Below are 14,990 nucleotides of genomic sequence, written 5' to 3' on the forward strand. Positions count from 1 at the left end.
AGATAAATAAAATATACTACAAAATAAGATAGCACCCCATATTGAATTTTCTAGCCTTGACACAATTTCTTGACCTGTCCCACTATACTACTAATAATAATTTCTCAACTTATTTTACATCTTTCTACCATGATACTTTAAAATCTGAGGGCTTGAGCAATCATTGGCATCAAAGCCTTCAATTCCACCTTCTATTTTGGGATTGTCCTACTCCAAAATTTTAGATGTAGATGAGCACACAACAAAATATGTTAATGTCTACAATGACTGCAGCTACTTTGCAGCCATTAATTTTGTACTTAATAAATACTAAGCCAAACCCTGGACTAGTTTTATTAATCAAACACTTCTAGAGAGAGATCTGCAGCTTGACCCATTTTAATAGCAAATCTAATTCTGGGGATCAGAGCAGAACAGACTGCAGCTCTTTTCTTAAGAATGCTGACATTTAAGTAAACCTTACCAAAGAATGCTTGCCTGATTGAGGACTGACATTTCCTTTCTCTAACTCGCTTAAATAAAATATAGGCTTTCTGGCCAATTCCTACAGTACCTCAAGGCAGCTGTATATCACTTTCAGTTGCAACTTGTGAATACTTTCTTTTTCTTTCTGTCTCTTTATTTTGACATGCATATTATGTTAGCTGATTTCAATCATGTTGCATGAGTGGATGACATACCTTAAAAGATTAAGTTTTGCCACCTGGGACTACTCCAGAAATTCAGTACTTTATAGCATCTCATACCCTTCTTCATCCTCTATGCGCCTGCACTATCAATAGTAGCTTTCTTCCCCATTTTATGCCAAAGGACAAGTCTTTCAAGGCTGCAGTTGATACAAGTCAGCTTGAAGTGTCATTCCCCCCCATTCCCATTCCAGGATGGAGCTGCTCCATTGTGTACAACGCTCTGCTGCCATCTATTTGACACAAGAAATACAACGCTGTGACTGCCACGGCTGGTTTGCCTTCCCTTTCCGCCACCTTTCTCTTCCCCTGCAGCAGCTGTTAGAAGAAAACTCTCAGGGAAGTTTTTGATCACTCCTCCCTGCTCGTGCCCAGAAGCAGAAACCACTTCAGCAATTACTTTTGTACTTAAAAAAAAAAATAGCTACAGTAACAGCAGAGGTAATCAAACAGAGGTTTGATTATTGCAAACAAAAGTAGAATTATATGATATATCACTCTTTTCTAAAAAGGGAATCCAAGTTAACAAACTTCCATTTATCAGTCAGCTCTAAATAAAATACACTTTAAAGCAATTATTTTAAAATTTGCAATTTAACTATGCAGCAGCAGAGCTCATTGAGGGTTTGATTTCAGCAGTATCCAGATGTAACTGGGGCCACGGCACTGAATGAACATGGATTCACTGGCTGTCTCCCTTCTCTACACCAGACTTAAAATTCAAAGTCAGTTAGGAAGTCAAATCACAGAGCCTCCAAGTAGAAACCACACACAAAGCATGAGATGAAGGAGGTGGTACTTTACCCGTCATCAGGGTCACAAAGATAAACACCACTTCATTCATCACAGCATTCAGCCTGCTTTGTATGTGACTGCACAAAACGAGAACAGCAGCTGAAAAAAGTCCCCAGCTTGCATTTGTGAAATATCATGCGAGAGACGCCCACTGAAAACTCTTAAAGGAATCTATAATCTTCAGTTACAGACCCACGACAGTGCACATTCTGCTCTTTAATTACTAAACCATATGGAAAAGCCCTGTCTCAGGGCTCAGTCTGGTCCTTTTCGCATCCCTGATTAAGTACTACGTTTTTTTTACATGGCTGCTTTCCCAATACACTTAAGTAACATGTAGGAATGTACTTCAGCGTTTACCCTGGAAATGATTCATAAAATAGCAAAAAGAAAGACTAAAAAAGTGCAAGCTTTTCACAGGAATTATAAACAATGTCATTGTGATCCAAAAAGCATTTGAACTCCTGTATATTTTTCTACAGAGAGGGAAATAACACCTTAGTTCAGAGCAAGAGTAGGGAGAAAGGAGGGGCTCCGCTGCTGGAGGGAGGGTGCAGGTAAGGAGAAAATGAGAGATGTGGAGTAGGAGGGCACAGAGGCAATACCAGCCTGCAGCAGAGGTCATGAGAGTTCTTCTGTAGTTAAAATATACCCATAAACATAATGCCTTAATTTTCTAATTGGTATTAACATAAATAGTACTTGGTTTGGGGAGCAATTTGTTAAAGCTTGTATTTGTTAATAAATACTAGTACCACTGAGTGCATTATTCCATTGTTCTTTTTATTTATTCATAGCATTTACAGCTATAATACATACAGTTAACTATTAAACTTAATCTGTTTAATAAAATTAATAGTTGCACTAAGTTCTTTACTAACACTTGGTTTTAAATCTATTTAGTCTGACAATACAAGTTGCAATTACAGGATTGTATAAAGTTGCCATAAATACTTAGTGAACCAAGAGAAGAGATATATATAATTCCAATTGCTAACTATTACTGGAATTACCTTTCCTTCCAGGCCACACAGAATCTGTTTAAACAGGTACTGCACATATTATACTAAAAGCACTGCCTAAAATATTTCAAGTGTAAAACTACCTAAAATCTGACCACTCACAAGGAATTAGATTACTTAAAGAATTCAAGGTACACAGCAAAACAACACACATAAGCATTTGAAAGAATCACTTGAGAGGATTACTCTGCCCTCTGGTGCACTCCATCCCACAAGGACACAGCATCCTGCACAAAACTCAGGAGAGCATCCGAACAACTGCAACAGTCTGAAGTTAAAGCAGTTAAAAGAGTGTGCTGAGCTAAATTAAGACAGTTCAGCACCCTACAAGATCGCACCCTGGGTAACACCAACATGAGGAAAAGCACTAAAATACTCTGCAGGATAGAAGGTAGCCCAGCTCATTTTTATTCCTTTGTATTTACAGCAGAGAGCCTAATTGTCCTGGCTAGGGACCAAGACCCCACCATCTAAAGCCCTGTGCAAATACAGTGTTTGCTGGTTAGCACAATTTTCCAGCAAGGCTGTGTCCCCAAGGCTGGTGTTACAAGCTGCCACCACCAGTATAGAGATGACAGGAGACACCTGAGCACATCACAGACCCACAGCCCCACACAGGGGTCCTACACTAATCAGAGGTACCCTAGGGCAGAAGGCTCTATATTCATAGCTTGATAGTATAAATCAGGTTTGGAAACTCAGCTTTTGGCTGACAAATTGAACAGCCACACATGCTAAATTGGAAGGAATTTGATATCATATTGAGATGATAACATACTCTATAAAGCACAGATATAAAATTTTCTAATGACATAAAATTAAGGTCTGTTAGGCATGGTTTTTCCTGTGAATAAGTTGTACTACATCTCTACAGAGTAATGCTAATAGTCTTTAAAATTAACTAGACTAGATCTTGTTACACTGAACAGTCAAAATTTTTCTACTATAAAACATAGAAAAAATCCATTCATTTCCTCAGAAGCTGTGAGCTTCCATGACATTCATAAGAAGCTTAAAACCCATGCAGTAATAAAACAGCATACTGAATGATAAGAACCACAAAGTACAGTACATAAACCATGAATTATGCAATTATAAGCAATTATCAGCCTTGCTAGTAATGAAATATTGGAAAAGCTTACAATTAACTCTTTGAATGATTTCACCTACAGTTTCATATAAGCAATATTGTATTAATGAAAAAATAATTTAAAACTCCAAGTACCCAACAACAAGGAACACTATTTTTTGCCATGAGAAAGCATTGCAGGATCGGAACCAAACTGTGTACATACAGTTAGCACATAAAAATAAAAGTAGCAATATTAAGATTTACTTGTTCATCATGTTTATGTGTTATTAAAAAACCCAGCCAACAAATCAGAGAGAAGTATTCCTGTTTAATGGACCATACTACAAAAACACATCTCCAGTGCAAAATTAGAATTAATCCATCAAAATTAGTCCATCAGAATTAATCCATCAAATAGACAGTGACAGCAAAAGGAGGGCACATTCCCAAACCTAGCTATTGAACAGCATGAGACTTTGAAATGATGCCAGAACTCTGCAATCAGGAGCTTCAGTACTTAGCTCCATGCTAAGTTCTTTAATGCCTTGACTTTCCTCATAGCTAAGCACTCACTGTACATGTGCCATGAAAGTGCCTTCCTCATGTGAGACTGCCTCAGAGTGCCACCATCCTCTGCGACACAGACTTTGTCATGGGTGATTTTCAGCTCTACTAACTGCATGGATAGAAAAGTGATGGGGGAAGAGTACTGCCCCTACAACACCACTGATAAAACCTGCAGGAGAAAGTCAGCTATATATAGTTTTAATTATCAGATTCACTTGTGTACTAAACAGGAGTTTAGTAACAGCTTCCATGCCATGACCCAAACACTACCTTTTTCACTATAAAGTTGCACAGCACCATCTCCCCCCAGCAATTATCACAACCACAATTACAACTGCTGGAAGAAGCCTCCCATAAAAGACTGTGATAGGAAATGAAAAAGATGACCTGTTTCCCATATGGTTCACATTACTCAGACCACAAGGAGTCTGGGGATGCAAATAGGCTTTAGAATGTGATATGGTAGTAGAAAAGGCTCTCCTCAGGTAAGCTAAGAAAGCTCATCCTCCTATATTCTGGTCTTCACGGGTGATTTTTACCATCCCGATATCTGTTATGGGTACAACACAGCAGGGGCAAGCCAGAAGGTTTCTGGAGGGCATTGATAACCTGATGTGGGTGACTGAACAGCTCACAAGGGGAAATGCTATGAACAGACAATCCTTACAGTCAAGGAAGAACTTGTCATGGTAGTCTTAGCCCACAAAAGGCTGAAGGACTAGAAGATTGTCATATGAGGAGTAGCTGAAGAAGCTGAGGTTGTTTAGCCTGCAGAAGGCTAAGAGGGTGATCTCCCTGATGTGTCACCTGATGAGTGGGATGGGAAAGGATGACAGACAGACTCCTCTCAGCAGTATACAGTGACACAAGGTGAGGCAATGGTCAGAAACTGAAATACAAGGAAACATGCCATTTAAAAATATGAAAATTTGTGGTGGTGTGTGCTAGTTTTTTACTGTAAGAGTGAAGGAGCTGCACAGGTGAGGAAACAGGCTGCTCAGGGAGGTTGTGGGGTCTCCATCCTACTAAACACTTGACTGGGAAAAGTTCTTTGTAACCTGCTCTAGATAACCTCCCTTTGAGTAATGGGGTTGGACTAGATCATTTCCAGAGGTCCCTTCTGACCTTCAACCATTCTGCAACTCTGTTGAAATTATATGATGCAAACTTTTACTTGTGTACTTCAAGTTTTCCCTCTCTGTAGATATCCCACTTTCCCACCAACCAGCATCCAACTACAGATTCAGGATGCAGTAAGAGACATGGGTGAGCACAGGCTTCTGCGTAAGTTGGGATTTTCCTCCCTGGCCTCTGAAGACCTATGCACTACAGCTAAATTGGACCAGAATATTTAATACTATTAGGACATCAAGCCATGAAACCAGCCCACATTTAATTGCTTGGATACACTGAAAAATTTCAAGTGCTAAGATAACTTTTACTGACGCCTTTTGGATTCAGAAATTTGTCAAAAAATACTTGCCAGCTTCACTAGTTCAGTACAACTCAAAGCAAACAAAATTTTACAGTGCAGTCAAACTGATGTGATCATTTGTCCTTCAAGAAAAAATAGTTACAACTTTATATCTATATGTGTGCCTCCTCTGAAAGATGTGCAAAAAGAGACATTTACATCATTTTAGACAACCTAAATATATCAATTATATTTGGATAATTGATTTTGAAGACATTCAACAGAAGGATATGAATATAGAGTTATGGATAACAGAATTTAGATTAAGCTATCTGCATGCTACTACATCCAATAATAGATAATTATTTAGAATCAATGTATTGTAAACTCCCATAAAACCAAATTAAATGAAAAATAAAACATGGTCAGACTGCCAGATTCCCCAAGAACTCCAATTCAAAGCAGGAGGACATATAAAGACTGGATAGAGAAAGTGAGGCTGAGCTGTTTACTTAGTAGCCATGAAGTGAATGTGCTACTGTTTTCTGAACTTCCCATGGTGAAGCCACAGTGCAGAGAGCTAATCCCTGTTTCTCACCAAAACAGACAGCAATGCACACTGGATAATTTGTTCCTACTGATGATATCATTCTGTTGAGTTTACTGTTTTTAATAAGGAACAAGTTTCAGTCTTCTCTCACTTTCTCCCATGTACTAGATCAGATCAGCCTCCCAGTGACCTACTTTATGAGTCACAGTCCTCACTATTTATGATTCAGAAAAACGTCTTCTCTGACAGTATTTCCCAGACTACTGTGGGTTCATTCCAAGAACCAATTTCATCTTCATTGGTTTCCTACAGGAAACCAGACCAACTTCCTATGATTTTATTTTCCTTCATTTCAGCATGGCTCACATAAACTAACTGGAAGTGAGAGTGATAGAAAACTTTATTCTGCATAAACACAAGCCAATACAAACACCACCAAAAAAAATCCTGAAGACGTCACCGGTTCAAAGTGACCAGAATGTGAAGCAAGCTAAGATTAGAAGTTCTTTTCCCTCCTTCCCCAAACATGATGCATACAAGCAAACCCAGTAAGTTTACATAACCACAGTCTAATGCTAACAGCTGTTTGGTGAAGACATTCACCTGAACAGATGGCCAAGTCCTACTCCCTCTTTCAACACTGCTAATTGTTTTAAAATGTTAAACACTGTTGGACTGTTTTTAACTCCTACCAATAAAAGAGTCAAGTTCTCCCAACCACCTCAGTCAACAGACTTGGGGTACTTATCTTCTCTCAAGTGCAACAACAGAAGTACTACTGGAGACGCTAGGAAACAAGCACACCTTGAAGAATTTCATCTACCTTTCCCATAGGACTGCTAACATTGCCTAAGTATCAGCATGCTGCATCCAGGTCAGCTTCTAATAGAGCCATTTTCATTGTCCTCCAGGACATGAGGACATTAGCTTTCCAAAAGCCAAGAGTCAGCACCAGATCTGCACTGGCTCAGAGTCACAGAGTAGTCTGAGCTGGAAGGGACCTAGAAGGATCACCAAGTCCAACTCCTAAGTGAATGGCCCATATGGGAATTAAACCCACAACCTTGGCGTTATAAGCCCCATGCTCTAACCAACTGAGCTCATCCAGCAGTGAGGCATTTGCAGAATAATCCTTCCCATAACTCATGGCAGAATCATCCAAGAATCCATAGCAGCAGCACGAGCACCCCTTCAGTTTGCCCTCTCAGTGCCGTGACCTAGCTGTTGCAGCTTCAGCAGGCACATGGAGATAGATGATGTTAGCATGGTACTAACATTCTAGTCCCAAATTAAGTGGGACAGGTAATTCCCACAGAGATTGCTATACAGTGAGCCACTTCAAGAAAAGGGATGCTGGGACACCTAGCTGTGGACTGCAAATATCCAGCATAATTTGCCGGCTCAGATTTCACTCTGCAAAGCAGCAGTTCAGTTATCTTCTGGACCATCTTCTGCCCTTGGACTAATATAGCCCTGTCGTTATGCTGCTCTACATGAGCTAATAAACCAGACCCATGTTAACACAGTTAATTCAATCATGCAAGCAAATTAAAAGCAGATTTATTCTCATTTCATATCTGTATTCTGCTGTGTGTGTTGTCAATAAATGCAGTCTTTCCATGTGATTTCCTCTTCCTGTGTTTCAAGGCTTACAGTGATAGGAACAACACACCACTTTTTGTGGGAAGGCTTACTCAGAAACTAAATCCAAACTGATTTTCACAAGGCTTAAATACTCCTTCACTTCTCACCTCAAGAGAAGCCAGGGAATATTGTCACTTTAGAATGCTTACACATTACACACAACAAGGACAGGACATATGATTGAAGCACAATTTATTTTAATGACAATTTTCTACCTGGACGTCAATTTCAGTTTGTAATCATGAAGTATGAATAAGGATTTTGCAAGTAAATAGTGGTCACTTGTTCGTAAACTGAGCTTTTACAGCAGCATAGGTTAATAAATGTAAACCATCAAGTTATTGCCTCTGCTATTTATTTTCCATCCCCTTTTGCTGCAGCAGTACTTGCCAGGGTCAAATTACTAGTTTTTAATGACCCCTTATTATTCCACTGTCTCTAACTTGATTTTTGTAACCAAAAGTGTTGTAATACTTCAGGTAGTAACCTATTGTTTGTAGGTCAATATTTCAAAGAGTATCACCTGCGTGAAAACTGAGAAGCCTTTATAGAAGTGATGCATTCTGATATATGTATTGATTTTAAACAAACCAAATAATATTGTTTAAAGTACTGCTTGGCCTAAGTACACTGCATAAATTCTCAGCTAGGACTGATCAGCAGCAAAGTCTACAGCAAAAGTTGTTTCACGTGGCAGAAAAACCAGATTTTTAAACATGCAGATTTTGTTGACAATGACAATTTGACCTCTCTTCAGACATCTTTACATTTATTGAGTAGCAAACTCATGCAGTAATTAAGCACCACAGCAAGCATGACTGTCTTGACTGAAGGCAGTGTTTACCTGATGAAATTAACAGTTGTTAAAACTGCTATAAATGCTGCAGTCTAAAGCAATCAAGGTAATACACTGACACCACCACCACGCATTCACAATTCTCAGTGCTAGAGAAGGTTACTCACCTTGACATGGCTCTGAGCTCCCAGGTTGTAAATCTCAGAGGGTTTGACTTCATTAATGATCTTCACCAGGCAGGTGCTGTCTGTGAGATCCCCATAGTGCAGCTTCATGTCTTCAGAGTTTAAGAATTCAGAGTTAATACGTTTAATCTTGGAACAATAATGCATTTTTGGTTCAAATCCTATTTCTGGTCAAGGTCTGAGTAAACGTTTATTGGAAAAGGCAAGAGATCACCAGCTAAACTTGGTTTTGCTTGTTTTTTTCCTCCCTTGCTTTAACCACAAAATACATTTCCCCATAGGAGTAATGAACACCATTTCAGATTCTTTTTTCAATAATCTTATTTATCTAGCAACATTTATATAATTTGTTTAGTAGCTTGCATTTAATTTTTCCAGGTTGTATTAATAAGTCAGATGTCAGATTAATACGTCAGATACAGAATTCCAATCACAAAAAATAGGGCATTTTTTAGTTTGGGCTTCTAATCTTTCACTCAAAAATGCCTTAATAACTTCTTAAGCATCCATCATGGCTTTCCTTTCCTTCCCAAAATGTTGCACATATTTTAGTTTCTCACTGTGAGTAATTTCACAACACAACAAAAATGTGTAAGGTATCTAATAGATGAACATTTAGATAATATTTCAGCACAACCTGCTGCATTTGTTACTACTGTTTTTCCATTTAAAAAAATACAGATGCACACTGGAAGGGAATTTGACAGAACAATTTAACTGTCAACGAAACATGGTTTGTGATGCTATACATCAGAATCTCAAAATTGGTTAGATACAGATGTTATTTATCCTTTCCAGACTTCAGTGTCTTTCTAATTTGTGTGTAAAAAAGAATGTAAGAGCATGAAACCAGCTCCTATCAAAATTCAAAGTGAAAGCTGCAATGATTTATCAAGTTGTCCTTGTTTTCAGACCCTGACCTGTCAAGAAGATATTACAAAAGTGAAATTCACAAAACAGAACTCGTTTTTGCTCTTACTTAAAACAAAACTGAAAAATCAAACAACCACACTGCTATTCACAGATCTTTCCAATAAAAAGTTGTTACTATTGATGAATTAGCTGTTTATGCTTATTTGCCATATTTATATAGATTTTCACTTGTTGTTTATGGCCTTATTTTGTTGTTGTTGTTTTGGGGTTGGTTTTTTTTGTCTTTAAATACCAGGCTTATTACAAGAGATATGAATTCATAATACATTTTTAACTGCTGTTGAGATATATGAATTTTGTTATTATTAATGCCAATTTAGGTTTTTCTTTTTTTTTCTTTTAAACAGTATAAAACAGCAAGGAAGTTAACAGATCACACGGTTCTCAGATGTTAAGCCCTGTACATTCCCATTTAACATGTGCATGAGGTTCTTCAGGTTGATAAAGTAATTCAGCCATGGTACATCTTTGAAATTTGTTTTCACATGAGCATCAGTTGAAAAGGACATTCTGAAGAGACTTCAGACCCAGCTGAAGCAGTGGCTAACAGGTAATGCTAGGCAGGAAAGAGATGCCAGAGCCTGTGCTCCTCTTCCTACACCAAAGACATGCAGTCCTGCCATGACCCCCAGGCCAGAGAGCAGTTTCAGACCTTCCCAGGGGCAGCTGGGCTGCCAGCTGGGCTGACCCAGGAAACAGGGTCACTATTACCCACTATCACCATAAATTTAATGCTCTCAAGGAGAGTGCTTATTTTACCATCAAGTCTTCAAAGCTTCTGGTCCAAATGGCCTTTCTGAAGGAGAGCAGGGAATGAAGCTATGTTCCCTCCTGACCCATAAAAAAAGAGGGTCTTTCAAGAGTGAAAGGCTAAGCAGTAAGACTTACTAGAAATGGAGTTTATTTGGTGCACAGATTCATAAACACAGATCAAATGTCAGAACCTTTGGGCTTTAGTAATATTATCCAATCTAAAACTTCCTTAGCAAGCAAGAGCTGGAGGGCTTGCTCTAGGATGCACCTTGTCTTCTTTCCTGTGCTCCCTACTTTTTTCATACAAAGAGGTTCACTGTCTATGAAGAGCACCATCTTGCAACATGCAATTGATTCCTGACAGGAAAAACACACATGGCAAAGATAAAATTAGGGTTTGCTCACATCAACCACTATTGCTTCTTTGCTTCCTACAGTACTGCCTGGAAACCCATTGTTTTAAAACAGTTTCCATGGAGCAGCCTTTCCTGAGATTCCAAGTCTAATTCCTTCTCCTCCCATTCATATGGCTACATTCTTCAGTTAAAGAAAAATGAGTTAAGAAGTGGGGGAAAAATTAACATCTGCTTTCTTTTTTCTTCCTTCCATCCCTTTCCATAAATGCTTTTATATATATATTTATTGTGATCTACATTGTCTTCTCAAATCTCTTTTCATAAGCACAAGATGGTCCTCACAATTCACAGGTTCCTGTCTGATTTCATTTTCTTCATTCTGCCTTGTGAGCCAAGAATGCAAGTCATGGGAAACAGTTCTTACATTGTTCTTGACAGAAAAACAGGTTTCAGTATTCTTCATAAAGATATTTTGTTTAATTCTACTCCTCTCTTAATCAGATACTTTAATGAGCAGCATACAGCAAGTAGCAACTAATCAGAGAAATACCATGTTAGAAATTAAGTGTGTTTTAAATAAAAATTACAAGCAAAGACCAAAGGAAATCTGTAAGTTTCATTACGCATTAAACTTGATAAAATTAGGCTCTGTTTAACCATGGTGTGAAGAAGACTTCAAAGACATGATTTTTTACATAATGGAGATACTTGTTGTTAACAATACCTTAAACTGGACAATACTATCCTGGACTATCAGGAAAGCTTTTACAACGCTACAAAATAGACACAGCATGGAGAACTGTGTGATTGTTAAAGTGCTCAATCCTTCTGCTGAACTGGAGTCATCCAACATCTGAGCTGCTTCTCATTAAGAGACAAGTTAACTTCCCTTAAGATAAAACAATTTTTTTTTGCCATGTGGACACTAAAGGTAAGAATTTCAACTTTCCAGATTATCATTGATAACCGAGGATATGGTAAATTGTCAGCAAATTTACAAGAGCAATGCCTTTCCTTCAGGTAAAAGCAGGTACTCCTTTCCTTGGGTGCAGGAAGTCAGAAGGTCCAAAGATTCATTCTTCTTATCATCAGTAAGAACTGATCATGTCTTATTCGTCCTCTCATACAGGCTTTTTACAAACCTTCATCTCCATCAGACACCATGGAGCTCATGAGAAAACACAGGTGGAGTACTTAAGATAACTGCCTCAAAAAAACCCATGTTTAACTATTCTGAAATCTCATTATTTTTCAACTCACATAGAATTTTCCAGGCCCAGACATTTTCTAATTGCTACTACCCAGCTATTTCTGAACAAGGGCAGCATTTCTACACAATATGAAGTGCTATCCTGGGTTCCTCTTATATTTTCCACATTTAAAAACTCACACACACTAGACTATCCATATTTCATGCCACATCATCTTCAGAGAAAAATGGTCAATTTTCTTTCTGAGATAGAGCAGCAAGCTAACACTAGCAGAAGAAAACTCAATATCCTTCCTGTTCCCAGGGATCTTTCTCCACCAAAGAAACAGCTGAGATTAAATATAACATATACAACCTTAAATACAAAAGCAAAGCCTTACTTCCTTCAATGTGAGCCTGTGGGTTCTTATAGAGATGTTCAATCCGGCCTGTATTAAAAGAACTGGACCGACGAACGATGCCATGCACCTAGGGATTGAACAAGGAAAAATGGAAAAGTGGTAAACATTAAGAGGGAAGTTCATTACCATCACTCAGAATTCTCATGTATGTGGGCCTAACCCTTTTATCAGGTAATCAGAGCTCATCTCTATTCTTAAAGATGGACAGTTATCCAATTCCCAAATATGATACTGGGAGATGAGGTCAGGTGCTGTCATATTTACTTTAGCAGCATTGAGTGGTTTCCCCTTCTCCCTCATTGACACCACTAGCAGCCCAAACATCACACACAGTACAGAAAACACACTGAATTGCCCCAGAGCACCATCTCCTAGTGAGTGAGGCTTGACAACATTACTGGAGTTGGAAAAGCAATATGTGAGTGCCAAGAAAACCATTGCTCCTTGGTTGTAGAGAAGTCTTTCTGGAGGCAGAGATAGGCATAGAAAAAGCAACAGCAGGAGATGGGGCTATGGAAAGAGAGTGGGCAGAGAGGAGAGAAGGGCAGAAAGAAGGGAGACAAAGGGAAAGAAGAAGCAGCAGCTGCAAGGCCCAAATGTATTTTAAAAATGAGCTGTCATTCACTTTCTGGGGTGCTGGAAGAACAGCCAGAACAGTCAGGGCTGTTTTGTAGACCTCATGAGTCACTGTTCTCCAGTGGGTTGCAAGAGACACAGACAAGCCTAAGAAGGAAACCCAGGCTGGGAATTTCCTTTAACCTGCCATGATAAATAAGCTGGTGAAAAAAAAACTATGCTGGAGCTGAGTAACATTAAAGAAAAGACCCTTTGTGCCTAATATATTAGAGAAATTTTTCAAACATTGACCCTATTTCCTCCTGTCCTGTAAGACTGCCCCATGATGCCTGCTGCCAAAATTCATGTTAGCTTTGGTTACTAGCTACAGAAGTTGTGCTTGCACAAGTGAAATCAAGCTTAAGCATCTGACTGTCCTCCACCTCTCCCTGGCTTTTATTTCTGAAAGTGACCCCTTGTACTTTGATACATCCTAGACTTGGTTTGTTGAGGCCATCCTTTTACTCTCCCACTTAATGTTAACTTGCAAGAAAAGAGAAGCAGGAACAGGCAGTGTTAAGAGTTTTCGTTTAGTCTGGGTATTTTTGTTTTACACATAACACAAGCTATGGTTATTGACAAAGAAACTGTTTTTCATTTCATCTGGAGTCCAAAATTTAACCAAGTGAAAAAGTGCACACAACTGCAGATTAGTACCAGTTTGCTGATTTAAGAATGACATTTTGGTGGCAAGATTTAAAGGAGCTCAATAACTTCATTTCTACAACTTACAGGTCAAATTTATTATGCCAATTTCCTTGCAGAAAATCACTTGGGTGTCCTGTCACATTGCTCACAACATACCTTCTTCTACAATTCAAACTCAGCTTTCCACAACTGAATAAAACATTTGCCCTTTCAGGATCAGTGAGGCACTGAGAAATGTGCCCCCCAAAAGAAATTTTCATCAAATGATGGATGGAAGATACAACATAAAAAACATGTAATTAAAAGTCCTATCAAAATAATTCTTTATAGATTGTGTGATCTGTGTGCCTATAATTTATAGGCACATCAAGTTTACAGAGAAACACTTTCAAAAAAAGACACTTTCATAATAACTTCACTTTCACAATGACTTCACTTGCACAAATGATGCTGAAAATATTTTAAGTACTTGAACAAACTATTACTTTGCTGAGCAAAATATCAGACTGCAGTTTTAATGTAACTAATTATTCTGAAGGAAGCAAACTGAGGTGCTCAACAACAGAGGAGGTTTAGATTAAATATTAGGAAAAAATTTACTCATGGAAAGGGTGGTCAAGAACTGGAACAGGCTGCACAGACAAGTGGTTGAGGCACCAGCCCTGTAGGCATTTAAGAGACAAGTAGATCTAGCATTTAGGAAGATAATTTAGAGGTGGACTTGGTAGTGTTGGGTTAACCATTGGACTGGATGATCTTGGAGGTCATTTCCAACCTAAATTATTCTGTGATTCTTCTAGCAAGATTAAGTATTTTGGCTTAAAGTTCTGATGGGAGACTTCTTGAGCATTCAATTATCTATCTCTGAATGAAGTCATGCTGAAATTCATGATCATCTGAACAGTTGACCAATAAATCAAATCTTGCCAGCTCAAAAACTCGATGAAAGATTGGGCTTGCAAGAGCTTTGTGTCTGCTCATGACTGTGATACAAACTTTTGACCAACGAGATGTGCTAAATGCACCCGTCCCAGGACTTCAAAAGAGTCGGTAAAGAGACAAATCCATAGAGCCTGTTACATCCAGCGATAACAAAAAAAAACATGTGAACACTGCTATTTTTTTTTCTTTTCTTTCTTTCTTTTTCTTTTTCTCCCACTCCTTATTCTGGTATGCACATACAAGAGCAAGAAAACCTGCCAAATGCTTAATCCATGACAGCAATATTACCGTAAGAAAACTGATGAAAGGTACCTTTGTCTGCATGGGACAGAGAATTGCAAGTGAAATGCAAACTCTGTGACAGGCCAAAATGTGTGCAGACTGGTTAATCTACTTAAGAA

The 14,990-nt window shown here is 38.5% G+C and overlaps 1 protein-coding gene across 1 annotated transcript in view; it reads right to left on the reverse strand.

Moving 5' to 3' along the window:
* GMDS (GDP-mannose 4,6-dehydratase) overlaps positions 1 to 14,990 on the reverse strand; it is a 409,468-nt gene that overhangs the window by 331,747 nt on the left and 62,731 nt on the right. Inside the window, exons 3-4 of the mRNA XM_071452998.1 lie at positions 12,364 to 12,451; positions 8,714 to 8,823 (exon numbers count right to left, since the gene is read on the reverse strand). Of these exons, the coding sequence (XP_071309099.1) occupies positions 8,714 to 8,823; positions 12,364 to 12,451 (198 nt within the window). The remainder of the gene's footprint in view (positions 1 to 8,713; positions 8,824 to 12,363; positions 12,452 to 14,990) is intronic.

Source organism: Agelaius tricolor, unplaced genomic scaffold (assembly GCF_023055355.1).
Source record: "Agelaius tricolor isolate 1412-34295 unplaced genomic scaffold, bAgeTri1.0.p SCAF_2, whole genome shotgun sequence".
NCBI lineage: Eukaryota > Metazoa > Chordata > Aves > Passeriformes > Icteridae > Agelaius > Agelaius tricolor.